The sequence below is a fragment of the Mustelus asterias genome, chromosome 5 (genome assembly GCF_964213995.1).
Source record: "Mustelus asterias chromosome 5, sMusAst1.hap1.1, whole genome shotgun sequence".
Taxonomy (NCBI): Eukaryota; Metazoa; Chordata; class Chondrichthyes; order Carcharhiniformes; family Triakidae; genus Mustelus; species Mustelus asterias.
The window spans coordinates 116,375,126-116,389,824 of NC_135805.1; the positions used below are offsets into that span (position 1 = coordinate 116,375,126).

The 14,699-nt window shown below is 46.1% G+C and overlaps 1 protein-coding gene across 1 annotated transcript in view; it reads left to right on the forward strand.

The window, feature by feature from the left end:
* Window positions 1–14,699, forward strand: part of myom2b (myomesin 2b) — a 119,084-nt gene that overhangs the window by 64,786 nt on the left and 39,599 nt on the right. The window contains exons 16-18 of the mRNA XM_078213233.1: window positions 1,932–2,115; window positions 8,342–8,516; window positions 9,310–9,431. Of these exons, the coding sequence (XP_078069359.1) occupies window positions 1,932–2,115; window positions 8,342–8,516; window positions 9,310–9,431 (481 nt within the window). The remainder of the gene's footprint in view (window positions 1–1,931; window positions 2,116–8,341; window positions 8,517–9,309; window positions 9,432–14,699) is intronic.

Sequence of the window (14,699 nt, forward strand, 5' to 3'; positions counted from 1 at the left end):
TGTTCATACACAAACCCCATCACTCCTGGGCTCACTAGCTTACATTGGCTCCCAGTCAACCTCAATTTTAAACTTCTCATGCTCAGCTTCAAATTTCTTAATTGTCTCAATCCTCCTTATCTCTGTAATCTCCTCCAACCCTAAAACCCTCTGAGACATCCACACCTTTCTAATTGTGGTCTCTTCAGCATCCACAATATTAATCGCTCCACCTTTGGTAACCATACCTTCAGCTGTTCATGGCCCAAGATCTGTAATTCTCTCCCTAAACTTCTTTACCTCTTTACCTCTCTCTCTCTAGACACTCCTTAAAATCTACTTCTAATCAAAGTTTATGGTCATTTGTCTTAATATCTTCTTATGTGGCTCAATATCAAATTGGTTTGATAGCACTCCTGTGAAGCACCTTCATTACGTTGGCCTTCATTAAAGGTGCAACATAAATACAGGTTATTGTTGCCTTTATATGTTAAAAGGCCTAACACTTGTTTTCGGACCTCTCCCTGCGGCTCATTAGCCCTGAGCAGAGATGTATTGGACATAAGCCACTTAGGTTTTTACATCCTTAAAAGGGATCGCTAGAGGCTACCATATGAAATCATAGAAATAGAAACCCTACAGTGCAGAAGGAGGCCATTCGGCCCATCGAGTCTGCACCGACCACAATCCCACCCAGGCCCTACCCCCACATATTTTTTACCCGCTAATCCCTCTAACCTACGCATTTTAGGATTCTAAGGGGCAATTTTTAACCTGGCCAATCAACCTAACCCGCACATCTTTGGACTGTGGGAGGAAACCAGAGCACCCGGAGGAAACCCACGCAGACACGAGGAGAACGTGCAAACTCCACACAGACAGTGACCCGAGCCGGGAATCGAACCCGGGACCCTGGAGCTGTGAAGCAGCTGATTTCTTTCTAACTTACCCTAATGAGGAGCTGGGGCAAGCAGGAACATAGCAAAATAAGAAATAGGAGCAGGAATAGGCCACTTGGCCCTACAAAAGTGCCCCATCATTCAATAAGATCATGGGGATAGATAAGGGACTTGCCCCATCCATCTGTGCATTGGTTTTGTGTAATAAGTCTTCGGAGGCAGAAATCCCTTCACCAAAATCCCTTTAGTTACCATTCCAACAACATGCTATCAGTCAGCAGTCTACCTTCAGGAGTCCTCTGAGGAACTGACACTCCTGGTTAAATATAAGGAAACCACTCCCTGATTGGCCCATCAATTGACTCCTTAATCAGGGAGCGCTTTTTGTGCCCAACCAAATAAATGAAATCAAATTAACAACTCCTTAATCAGGACTTCATATTCCAATAGGCCAACCTCAATGGCCTGATTGAAGTAATTACACTTTGTAACTCTAAGAAAGAAATAACATTTTAAAAAAGTAAGATCATGGCTGATTTGATTATGACCCAGTTCCATTTGTCTGTTGGTTTCCCATAACCCTTGACTCCTTTGTACATCAAAAATCTGTCTAACCTAACCTTGAATAGGTTCACTGACTGATTCTCCACAGCTCTCTGGAGTAGAGAATTCCAAAAATTCAAGATCCTCTGAGAGAAGAAATTCTCCCTCATCTCCTTCTTAAATGAGGGCGCCCTTATTCTTAAACTGTGTTCCCTTAGTTGTTGAATCTAGAATTATCAGCACCTACCCTGTCAAGCTCCTTCAAAATTATATATGTTTCAATAAGATCACCTCTCATTCTTTCAACCATCAATGTACACAGGCCCAAGATGCTCAACATTCCCTATAAATCAATTTCTTCAACCCAGAAACTCACCTGGTGAATCTTCTCTGAACTGCCACCAATACAAAACTGGCAGAAACAGCAAGTCAAAAACTCTTGTCAGTAATGTATTACTGTCAGTGATTAACCAGAGACTTTCTGCAATAAAGTTCTGCTTCCTCTTTCAGACCATGGCTGGCAGCGCTTCTTGGCAAAGGGTCAATCAAGAGATTGCAGCAAGATCCCCACGTTTTGCTATATTTGACTTGGCGGAAGGAAAATCCTATGAATTCCGTGTTTATGCTGCTAACAAGTTCGGCTTGAGCCAACCATCAGAGTCCACCGGCCCAGTTGTAGTCCAGGAACGCATCGGTAATATTTTTGTTCAATGTCGTGTAAATTTTATTGTATACTCACAGGTGGGATTTCCGAGCCCTTCCTGCCAATGGAATCTTCCGCTCTGCCCTGTGACAGGTTTCCTGGCAGCCAGATGGATGAGCCATGCAGAATGGCGTACACATTGGCGGGACTGGAAGATCCTGCCAGCAGCCAATGGAGAGCTGCCTCTGCTGCCAGAAATCACGCTGCAGAGGGTCTGGAAAATCTCACCCTGAGTATTACAAAATAGTATGCTTTTTAATTGGAGAGAGATTACAGAACCTGTTGCATAGAGTGATTTATGTGTCCTGGTACATGAATCACAAAAACTTGGTATGCAGGTACAGCAAGCGATTAGGGAGGCAAATGGAATGTTGATATTTATTAATGCAAAAGGAATGGAATATAAAATTTGGAACATTTTACTGTAGCTGTAGCCTTGGTGGTATCACGTTTGGAATACTGTGTACAGTTTGCTTAACATATTTGAAAAAAAAGATATAATTGTGTTAGAAGCAGTTCAGAGAATATTCATTTGACACATTCCTGGGATTAGGACTTATTTGATGAAGAAAGGTTGAACAGGTTAGGCCCATTTCCATTGGAGTCTGGAAATAATGAGAAGTGGTCTTATTGTAACATGTAAGTTCCTGAGGGGATTTGAAAGGGTAGGTACTGGGAGGAGCTTTCCATTTATGAGAAAGAGATGAGAACCAGGGACACAGTTTAAGAATAAGAGGTCTACTGTTCAAGATGGAGACGAGGAGAATTATTTTCTCTCAGAGGGTTGTTAGTATGTGGAATTGTCTTCTGCAGAAAACAATGGAGGCTGAGTTACTGAATTTATTCAAGGCTGAGTTAGATATATTTTTGATGGAAAGGAGAGTCGAGGGTCATGAAGGTTAGATGACAAAATAGAGTTGTGACCACAACCAGATTAGTCATGATCTTATTGAACGGTGGAGTAGTCTCAAAGGGCTGAACGGTCTCTTGTCCTAAGTCCTATGTTCCTAAACACATGCTTTTCTGTCCACACATATCTTGAAGAATATGTGCAACCTGGCCACTGCATTCTGCTAGATCATTGCAAAGATTCATTGCCAACAGGCAATGTAATCATGAACGGTAAAGTTACAAAATTGCTCAACCTCTTCATCACTGATAGCATGTTTTCAATGGAAAAAGTGAATGAATTCCAACGTTTGTTGTTATACCTGTTTGATCCAGGAAAATCAGTTAAAACTGTTTTGAAATCCAATTCTGTAAGAGCATTCAGAGATACTGAGATGTGGCTATTCTTTATATATAAGGTTTAAGAATTACACTGTTTGCATGTAGACAGCAATCAGCTTATCATGAGGTGTAAAGGGTTAATGTTGTATATGTATATTGACAGTCACATCATGTACGATCACAGGACAGTGGAGTATGCTGATAGTTCGATGTTAAGCCTCAGGATAAGCCTTGCACTGTACATAGTTAGCAAAATGTTCAATAGGAGGTAATTTACTAACAGCCTTACCTCCAGCAGTCTCTATCAATTCTGACCAAGGACAGCCTCGTCTGAGACCCACAACAATGATTAGAGATGTTGAAAGTGGATAAAATGAAGAAAAGATCACCATGAGCCCAGCACCTAGAAAAAGCAGCAAGACTACGGGACACGGGCAGCATGGAAAAATTGTCAACCAAACTCAAAGAAAGAGTGAAGAAAACCTATTGGGTAAACCTTACCTTTATCAGACTGCTTCGTGATGTGGAAGACCCGAATCAAGCCAAGAATTGGTGGAACTGACCAACCACCAAGACGAAAGTAGGTCATCTCTGATGGTTCACATATTACTCTATTGAGCTTGAGAGAGAACATGGAGAGCTTGAAACCTACACATCCTCCAAGAGAGCTGAGAACAAGGTCGGGGAGATTGCTAATGCCTATTACAAAGCTTATCTTTATAAACCAGGGATGCAGGCAAAGACTTCAGTGAGGAGATCTAGGATGATGTAAATATTGTATTTAACAGGCTTAGAGACTTGAGGAAGCTTTGCCTCCAGCAATTTTCATCAATCCACTCCAAGTACAACTTCATCGAAGATCCACAATGATGATGACAGAGTCTTCTTCTTGCTTTATTCATACCCATTGCACTTTCCAGGTTGAATCATGCAAAGCGATTAGAAATGAGAAATTTGGCTGATACATTTATCTTCCGTCACTCAGGGGCGCGGCCCATAATTGAAAAGTCCAATCTCTCACGCCAACTGAGATCAGACTTGGGATTTAGTCTAATAACTAAGTGACCTATTGACCCATAAGTTCCTGGTTTCTCAGCTTTGCATTTGGGGCATAGCCCCAAAGATATGCTGGGGAATCCTTCTCAGAGATTCCCATGTTAAGGGTTTACCCAGCAATTGCTCAGAAGTACTAACTTCCTCTGGGTAATTGCGCTGGCTGGGAACCATCGGACAAAGCAATTTAAATTGTTAACTTCAGATGGTTCTGCCAGTTTTACCCTGATAGTTACTCTGAAAGGGTTAGAAAGAAAAAATCACTTCCAACTCCAAAGTAACTATTTAAACACCCAGACCCAACCGCGATCCCCCAGTGGATCCCCCACATCACCCCCTGACCCACCTCTCTCCCAGTCCGACTCAACACCCCATCCCGACGCAACACAACCCCAGTGATCAAGTGAACTATAATCCTGTCCTGAGCCAATGATAATGATGCGATTTTTCTTTGAAATACTGCAACATTCTAAATTTTGGGATATTAATCTGGTGATGGTGAAGGAGTGGCATCATATCTCCAAGTCAAGATGATGAATTATGGTGTCCTCACGTTAATACTCTTGCCCTAGGTAGTAGGGATTTGAAAGGAATGGAGTGTCCTCACAAAGTTGCTGCAATGAATTCTGTAAATTGTGCACACTGTTGCTCACACATCAATGATACAAGGTTCAGTTTTGAGTCTAGTGTGGTAGCATGGCTCCTTGACCTCTTTAAGGGGTGAGTGTTCATGGCTCACATGAGCCTCTTGGGGCCTCTCAAGAGGAAGCACATGAACCATTACTTATCATGGGTCCTGGTAGGAGGGAAACTACAGTGTGAGCCCAGGAGTCATGGAACTGGACATGTATCTGTATTGAGTTTGGCCGTACATAGTTTATCTATCCTTCAATAAATCATTGTTGTGACCTGAGGCTTCCGCATTGTGAAACCTTGCTGTACAATTCCCAATGTCATGGACACTGATCAAGAGATCTACTCCGGCTTGGATATTACTGAGCAAGTGCAGCCCTCCAACGGAGTGGAGAGTATTCTGTCACATTCCTGACCTGGATCATATAGATGGAGGGGAAGCTTTAGCGTGTTAAGACCATAAGACCATAAGACATAGGAGCGGAAGTAAGGCCATTCGGCCCATCGAGTCCACTCCACCATTCAATCATGGTTGATTTCAACTCCATTTACCCGCTCTCTCCCCATAGCCCTTAATTCCTCGAGAAATCAAGAATTTATCAATTTCTGTCTTGAAGACGCTCAACGTCTCGGCCTCCACAGTTAAGTTGGTGAACCACTCATCACAAGAATATTCAACCTCATTCCTGCTTTTAGGAACCTTGGGGCCTGATTTTACCATTTTCATTCTAAGGGACCTCTGCTGTTTGTGATTTATATAAATGATCTGGAAGAAGGTGTAACTGGGGTGATCAGTAAGTTTGTGGACGACACAAAATTGGCAGGACTTGCAGATAGTGAGGAGCATTGTCAGAAGCTACAGAAGGATATAGATAGGCTGGAAATTTGGGCAAAGAAATGGCAGATGGAGTTCAATCCTGATAAATGCAAAGTGATGCATTTTGGTAGAAATAATGTAGGGAGGAGCTATACGATAAATGGCAGAACCATAAAGGGTGTAGATACGCAGAGGGACCTGGGTGTGCAAGTCCACAGATCCTTGAAGGTGACGTCACAGGTGGAGAAGGTGGTGAAGAAGGCATATGGCATGCTTGCCTTTATAGGACGGGGCACAGAGTATAAAAGTTGGGGTCTGATGTTGCAGATGTATAGACGTTGGTTCGGCCGCATTTGGAATACTGCGTCCAGTTCTGGTCGCCACACTACCAGAAGGACGTGGAGGCTTTGGAGAGAGTACAGAGGAGGTTTACCAGAATATTGCCTGGTATGGAGGGGCTTAGTTATGAGGAGAGATTGGGTAAACTGGGGTTGTTCTCCCTGGAAAGACGGAGGATGAGGGGAGACTTAATAGAGGTGTATAAAATTATGAAAGGCATAGATAGGGTGAACGGTGGGAAGCTTTTCCCCAGGTCGGTGGTGACGTTCACGAGGGGTCATAGGTTCAAGGTGAAGGGGGGGAGGTTTAACACGGATATCAGAAGGACATATTTTACACAGAGGGTGGTGGAGGCCAGGAATGCGCTGCCAGGCAAGGTGGTGGAGGCGGACAGACTGGGAACGTTTAAGACTTAGCTAGATAGCCATATGAACGGAGTGGGAATGGAGGGATACAAAAGAATGGTCTAGTTTGGACCAGGGAGCGGCGTGGGCTTGGAGGGCCGAAGGGCCTGTTCCTGTGCTGTATTGTTCTTTGTTCTTTGTTCTTTTTGAAGTCCTGAATCTGGGCGCAATTCACATCCGACTTGGAAATCTGCTTTCAGGCGCCCCCATACGCACTCCGCCTTAAAAAAAAAAATTGTGGGTCCCATTCGTGCTGTGGGCGGGGCTTATCACGCCTGAAATGATCGGAGTTCTGAACTGCGTATGCGCAATTAGAAAAAAATGTGAAAAAGCACGCCCGTGTCACATCGCTCCCGGGCCGCAAAAAGCGGATAAAGCGGCCCGGAAGCAAAAAGTGGGAGCGATGGCCCCCCACAGACATTACCCCCACCCCCACAACATAATTGTCCCCCTTATCCAACCGCCCCGCTACCCAGACCGATCGCAACCCCATGCCCCCCCTTCCCCCCACCGATCGCCCTCAGAGTGGCAGCAGACCCTCCTCCCCCCACCACCAGTGAGCGATCGGGCCTCCACCTTCCCCCACCAGAGATACATCTTACCCCCTCCCCCCCCACCCAGAGAACGATCTGGCTTCACTCCCCCCCCCCCCCCCCCGCCAAGAGAATGATCTGGCCTCACGCCCCCCCCACCCCGAGAATGATCTGGCCTCACTCCACCCCACCCCCCCCGCCCCAGAGAATGATCTGGCCTCCCTTCCCCCCCAACCCCCCCAGGAGAATGATCTGCCCTCACTCCCCCCTCCTCACTGAGGAACATCTGACCCGCCTCATCCTCCCTCCCCGCTCCCTCACCAGAGAATGATCCGGCCTGCTTCCACCCCCTCCCCCCACCCCCAACCAGACAACGATCGGCCCTCCCCCCCACCAGACAATGATTGGCCCTCCCCCCACCACCAGACACCGATCTGGCCTCACTCCCTCCCCCCCAACCAGAGAATGATCTGACCCCCCCGCCCCCCTCCTCCCCACCACCCTCCTGAGTCAGAGAGCCGTTGGAAGCTCTGAACTCACCTCTTCAGCAGCTGGATTCAGACTTTTATTCAGCAGGTTCATTTCGGCGCGATTCCGGATCGGCAAACGCGGTGGTAAAGGGGGAAATGCTGATAAAGTTGGGCGGGCAGTTCATTAATTCAATTTAAATGCATGCAAATGCATTTAAATCGCCGTTGCACCTGTTTCGGGTGCGAATCGGATCGCAGCCATTCCCGGGTCTCAGTAAAGTGGCTATCTGCACGGATGCGGGCGCAGATCGCGTTAATGGCCTCACACCCAACTTTCCCACGTTTTCATGCCCGAAAACAGGTGCGACGCAATGATAAAATAGGGCCCTTGGTGTTGATATGACAGGTCTAATTTAAGCTTCTGGTCAGTGGTGACCATGAGATATGGATGACTTGATGAGGGGATGCCATTGGAGGGAAATAGCTGGGCTTTCTCTTGTTCAAGATAGTCATTGTATGTCTTCTAAATGGTGCGAATATTACCTGCCTTTTGGCAGGCCAAACGTAAGTGCTGTCTGATTCCTGCTGTAGTCTGGTGTGGACTGCTTGATTATCAGGAAAGTTATAAATGATGCTGACACTGATGTAAAATATTCCTTCCTGTCCATCCTGGAACTATTTAAATTGCACCATCATATTGTGATTTTAAAAAAACTATGATTATTCTTATCTTTTTAGAGATTCCATCTCCGCCTTCTGATGTTCGAGCTGCAAGAAACACAAAGCATTCAGTTGTTGTGCATTGGATAGCTTCAAAAACTGCCAAAGAATTGATTGGTTACTATGTCGATTCTTGCCTGGTGAGGTCTCAAGACTGGCAGCCATGCAATCATAGGCCTGTCAAATACACAAGGTCATTCTCGCAATTCCTGTCTTCAATTTGTATGAATTAAAGATAACAGTTTTAAGGTAGAAGTCCGTACATTTTGTTAAAATCTACAACCTTTATTGCGTGTTATAGTACATAAGATGTCCTCTTAAAAAGCGTTAAATCATTCAGCTGAATGGCTCAGTGGGTTTATACTAGACCTCTGCTGACTCTGGAACCTCTCTGTCCTTCATAAAACCATGGACACAGAGGAAGAATTGGGGTTAGGGACCCTCTTTACTTAGCCTTCCACATTATCAAACCTGAATTAACATCGTAAGTCAACATCGAGATCAGTGAGACTTATCAACTTCCAGCAGGTTACAAGTAGGTCCCAGCAGGGGATGTATGTCAGAGAGGCAGCACAGACCCATAAAGATGAGGTGAAAATTTATTTCTGTAAGTTCTGAAAGGGCCACTCCATGGTTTACCCTCCTGCTGATTCTGCAATCTCTGACAGAGTGGTACCCCCAGAGTGGTGTCATCGCTGAGGCTGTGGCACCTGGCCCATGGGTTTTTGGCCCTTTTGCTTCAGAGTGCTTTTTCTAAAGCATTAGTTAGAAGTTCACTAAATTTAAACAAACAGAAAAGGTTAATTAGTAACAAATGAAGGAAGAGGGGAGATTTAACATCCATCAAATATTTTTTAGTTTAGATATTTCCTAGACCATAACAGAATACATCACCTCCAAAATTATATTCATAGTGACAAACTTGTGAGTTTTTTTATCTTAACTGGAGGAATATTTCAACAGCCATTGTATTTTCCCTCGAATAGGTTTGTTGTTCATGGTTTAAAGAATGGACGTAAATATATCTTCCGTGTGAAGACAGCCAACGCTTTGGGACTAAGTGAAGAGTCCCAAGAATCAGAGCCAATTATTGTCCAAGCAGCTCTTAGTGAGTATTCATTGACTTTCGGGGGGGGGGGGGGGGGGGGGGGGGGGTGAGCGGGGTAGGTGGAATACGAAGCACAATGCTTGAACTCATCACTAAAGCAAATAAAGAGGGGAGGTTAATTATTTGGTGTGCCCTGTCTAATAGAGTTGTGTATATAGAATGCGTTAGGACCTTTTAAAAAGGAATAGGATTAACACTTGAAGGAGAAACATTTGCAAGGATATGGGGAAGGAATGGGACAAAACTAGATTGCTGTTGGAAGGACCAGCACAGACAGAATATACTTCTTCTGTGCTGTTGAATTCTACAATTTTACGATTGGAATAAAAGTTTCCAATGCAATTCCAAGGGAAGTGGAAGAATGGATATGTCAGGAGATACTGGATAGGTGCAGGAAATATAGGGTTGTTGTAGTGGGAGACTTCAATTTCCCTGGTATAGACTGGAAATCGCTGAGGGCAGGGACTCTGGATGGGGAGGAATTTGTAAAATGTGTACAGGAGGGTTCGTTGGAACAATATGTGGACAGCCCGACTAGAGAGGGGGCTATACTGGACCTGGTACTGGGGAATGAGCCCGGTCAGGTCTTCAAAGTTTTGGTTGGGGAACATGTGGCAAATAGTGACCACAATTCTGTTAGCTTTAGGATAGTGATGGAAAAGGATGAGTGGTGTCCCAAGGGTAAGGTGTTGGATTGGGGGAAGGCTAACTTTATTGGGATCAGGCAGAAATTGGCAGCTCTTGATTGGGAGAGGCTGTTTGAGGGTAAATCCACATCTGGTATGTGGCAGTCTTTTAAGGAACGGTTGTTAGGGCTACAGGACAAGCATGTGCCTGTAAAAAAGAAGGATAGGAAGGGTAGGATTAGAGAACCGTGGATAACCAGGGAAATTGAGGGACTGGTCAAAAGGAAAAGAGAGGCGTATGTTAGGTCCAAGCAGCTAAAAACGGAGGGAGCTCTGGAGGAGTACAATGAAAGTAGGAAAATACTCAAACGGGGAATTAGAAGAGCAAAAAGGGGTCACGAAATGTTCTTGGCAGACAGGATTAAGGAGAATCCCAAGGCATTTTATTCATACGTTAGGAACAAAAGGGTTGTGAGGGAAAAAATCGGACCTCTCAGGGACAAAAGTGGGGACTTATGCTTGGAGCCCAAAGAGGTAGGGGAGATCCTAAATGAATACTTTGCGTCGGTATTCACAAAGGAGAGGGATGTGTTGACTGGGAGTGTCTCGGAGGGGAGTGTTAAACCGTTGGAGAAAATCTCCATTACAAAGGAGGAAGTGTTAGGTTTGTTAGAGAATATAAAGACTGACAAATCCCCAGGGCCTGATGGAATCTATCCAAGGCTGCTCAGGGAGACGAGAGGTGAAATCGTTGGGCCTCTGACGCAAATCTTTGTCTCGTCACTGGACACAGGTGAGGTCCCAGAGGATTGGAGGATAGCCAATGTGGTCCCGTTATTTAAGAAGGGTAGGAAGGATAACCCGGGTAATTATAGGCCGGTGAGCTTGACGTCCGTGGTGGGGAAGTTGTTGGAGAAGATTCTTAAAGATAGGATGTATGCGCATTTAGAAAGGAATAAACTCATTAACGATAGTCAACATGGTTTTGTGAGAGGGAGGTCATGCCTCACTAACCTGGTGGTGTTTTTTGAAGAAGTGACCAAAATGGTTGACGAAGGAAGGGCCGTGGATGTTGTCTATATGGACTTTAGTAAAGCGTTTGACAAAGTCCCTCATGGTAGGCTAGTGAAAAAGGTTGGATCCCATGGGATAAAGGGGGAGGTGGCTAGATGGGTGGAGAACTGGCTTGGTCATAGAAGACAGAGGGTGGTAGTGGAAGGGTCTTTTTGCGGCTGGAGGCCTGTGACTAGTGGTGTACCGCAGGGCTCTGTATTGGGACCTCTGCTGTTTGTGATTTATATAAATGATCTGGAAGAAGGAGTAACTGGGGTGATCAGTAAGTTTGCAGACGACACAAAACTGGCAGGACTTGCAGACAGTGAGGAACATAGTCAGAGGCTACAGAAGGATATAGATAGGCTGGAAATTTGGGCAAGGAAATGGCAGATGGAGTTCAATCCTGATAAATGCGAAGTGATGCATTTTGGTGGGAATAATGTAGGGAGGAGCTACACGATAAATGGAAGAACCATAAAGGGTGTAGAGACGCAGAGGGACCTGGGTGTGCAAGTCCACAGATCTTTGAAGGTGACGTCACAGGTGGAGAAGGTGGTGAAGAAGGCATATGGCATGCTTGCCTTTATAGGACGGGGCATAGAGTATAAAAGTTGGGGTCTGATGTTGCAGATGTATAGAACGTTGGTTCGGCCGCATTTGGAATACTGCGTCCAGTTCTGGTCGCCACACTACCAGAAGGACGTGGAGGCTTTGGAGAGAGTACAGAGGAGGTTTACCAGGATGTTGCCTGGTATGGAGGGGCTTGGTTATGAGGAGAGATTGGGGAAACTGGGGTTGTTCTCCTTGGAAAGACGGAGGATGAGGGGAGACTTAATAGAGGTGTATAAAATTATGAAAGGCATGGATAGGGTGAACGGTGGGAAGCTTTTCCCCGGGTCGGTGGTGACGTTCACGAGGGGTCATAGGTTCAAGGTGAAGGGGGGGAGGTTTAACACAGATATCAGAAGGACATATTTCACACAGAGGGTCGTGGGGGCCTGAAATGTGTTGCCGGGCAAGGTGGTGGAGGCGGACACACTGGGAACGTTTAAGACTTATCTAGACAGCTATATGAACGGAGTGGGAATGGAGGGATACAAAAGAGTGGTCTAGTTTGGACCAGGGAGCGGCGCGGGCTAATTGTTCCTTGTTTCTCGTTTCAAGGCTTCATTCTATGATCATCTTGCTGGTGCCAGTACAGAGCGAGACTGCGGATAGTTGGGAACCTGTCTCGGGGGCAGGGAATTCATATGGTGTTCGTGGAAGTGGAAATGACTAGGGTTGGGAAGCATTTTCCGATCAGGGCCATTGTGATCTCCTGGACTCGATTCGATCGCCTCAGAGGGTCGGAGAGGAATTTCCCAGATTTTTTTTTCCCCATATTGGCCCTGGGGTTTTTCACTCTGGGTTTTCGCCTCTCCCTGGAGATCACATGGTCTGGAATGGGGGGGTGGGGGTGAGTTAATAGGTTGTAATGAACAAAGCATCGTAGCTGTGAGGGACAGCTCGGTGGATAGGATATTGGTATGTAGATAGGCTGGAAAATTGGGCGGGGATCCTGGATTCAGGATTCAATCCTGGACCGGGGAGCGGCGCGGGCTTGGAGGGCCGAAGGGCCTGTTCCTGTGCTGTATTGTTCTTTGTTCTTTGTTCTTTTGCATTTTCTGATTTCAAAATGTTTGAAAATGCAGGCAAAGCTACCTATCATTTCTGGTTGTATGGGTGCCTGAAAAACAAGATTTTTAAAATATCAATAACATGAAGATAAAGTTTGTTTGCAATGACACAGCTACCCTTAGGACAGAAAGGAAAGTGAAATAGCACCCTTGGGAAGAGGGTTAGGTAAAGCACTGCTAGTCTAAGGCTGGAATTCTTCAACCTTGCCCGTGGCTGGGATTCTCCGGTCCCGCTGCAGTGAATGGAGATTTGGTTGAGTGCCACATTCTCTGTTCTCATTGGCAGTGGTGATGCGGAGTACATCATTGGAGATTTCTGGCCTAAGTTTATGTTATCTTGCACTTCTCAGTTAGAGATATTATTAATAGCCTTGTACACAGTCTACGTGTGAAGCTTTATCTCATATGAACCCATGTTTCCATAATTTGTATTGTGGAAAACATAATAATGCCCAGAAATCACAGTAGAATTTCCCAATAAATTCTATATCCACAATCTATTCTTTGATTTTGGGGGATTTCTCTTCAACTCTCAGGATCTGTATCCCTGTAGGTTGAGACTTATGGGGGGTGATTTTCCCCCAAAACATTCTAAGTGCCCAACGGGTGGGAAAATGGGAGATGTTCCCGCCCATTTTTTGGGCGTACTTAGTAGGATGGATTTGCGGCATTCTTTGCCCCCCAGTGCCCGCTGGGGGATTCACGCTGGTAAGAGAGGTGGGGCCTAATCCTGCCCGAGAGGCTAGTATCAGCCTCTCTGAGTGGGACACTGCACATGCGCCGATCTGTCAGTGGGGAGACTGGCGCATGTGCACTGGCCGGTCTCCTGATGGCCAGCCACCCAATTGCTTCTCTTACCCCACCCCACCCTGGTTGGCAGACTCTGTGACACCTCCGGTTGCCGACCTCCCCGACCCCTCACCACCCCGTTACCCTCCCCCAGGCTAAAGCGGATCGCCAGCCCCTCATGGCCAGCCCCGACCAACCCCCATGGCCAACCCTGACATCCCCCACCATGTCCAGCCTAACCTCCCTCCCCATGGCCAGCCCGATTTCCTCTCCCATGGCCAGCCCCAATTGCCCTCCTCCCTCCCAACCCCACCAATCCTAAGGCAGAATGCACAGCAAGTTCCCCCAACCACCGATTGGCACAGCCCCATCAGCCCCCCACGCCTTGGCACTGCCTGGTGCGTAGTGCCGGGGTGCCTGGTGGGCATTGAGAGAGTGACCAGGGTGCTAGGTTGGCAGTTCCAGGTTGAGACTGCTCAAGAGGCACCCACCTGCCTCTGACTTCCCAGGGGGCCTCAATGGCCTCTGTCCCCACCAGGGGTGATCATGCCTGGTCCCCGTTGATGGGAACCAGCTTTAATCCCCGCTGGTGGGAACCTCTCCCAGCTGGGTGGGAAACATTAGCGAGCTTGGACAATACCGTCCTGGGCTGGCTAATGATATGGTTATGATGATTTCCATATTGTAATCAGCTCGCGCTGCTATCCGGCATGAGGCTGATTACACTTAAAAAAATGGCCTGGGAAAGTCATGATCAGCTATTCCCACTACAGACCCCCCCTGCTGATATTTCCGTGCCCAATGCGCCTCTCGAGCAGTGCAACGGGCCGGGAAAATAGTGTTCTCGGCATTGGGAAGTGATCCTCAGCTATCCTTGAAGGGTAGTTTCCATATTGAGGAGGGTATCAGTAAAATTCTATGGAGAATAATAAAAATCCTGAAGAGACAGGTAGCAACACTGAGTGCTCAGAAAATGTTGGTCTAGGAGATGGAAATGTCAATTTTTGTCATATTTTTTCTAATGTAATTTTAGAAAATAGAGTCCATCAGGATTATTCTGACATTTTTTGCATTCCCAGTCTTGATGTCCATCAAATTAGAAGTCAAGTCCTTATTTTAAT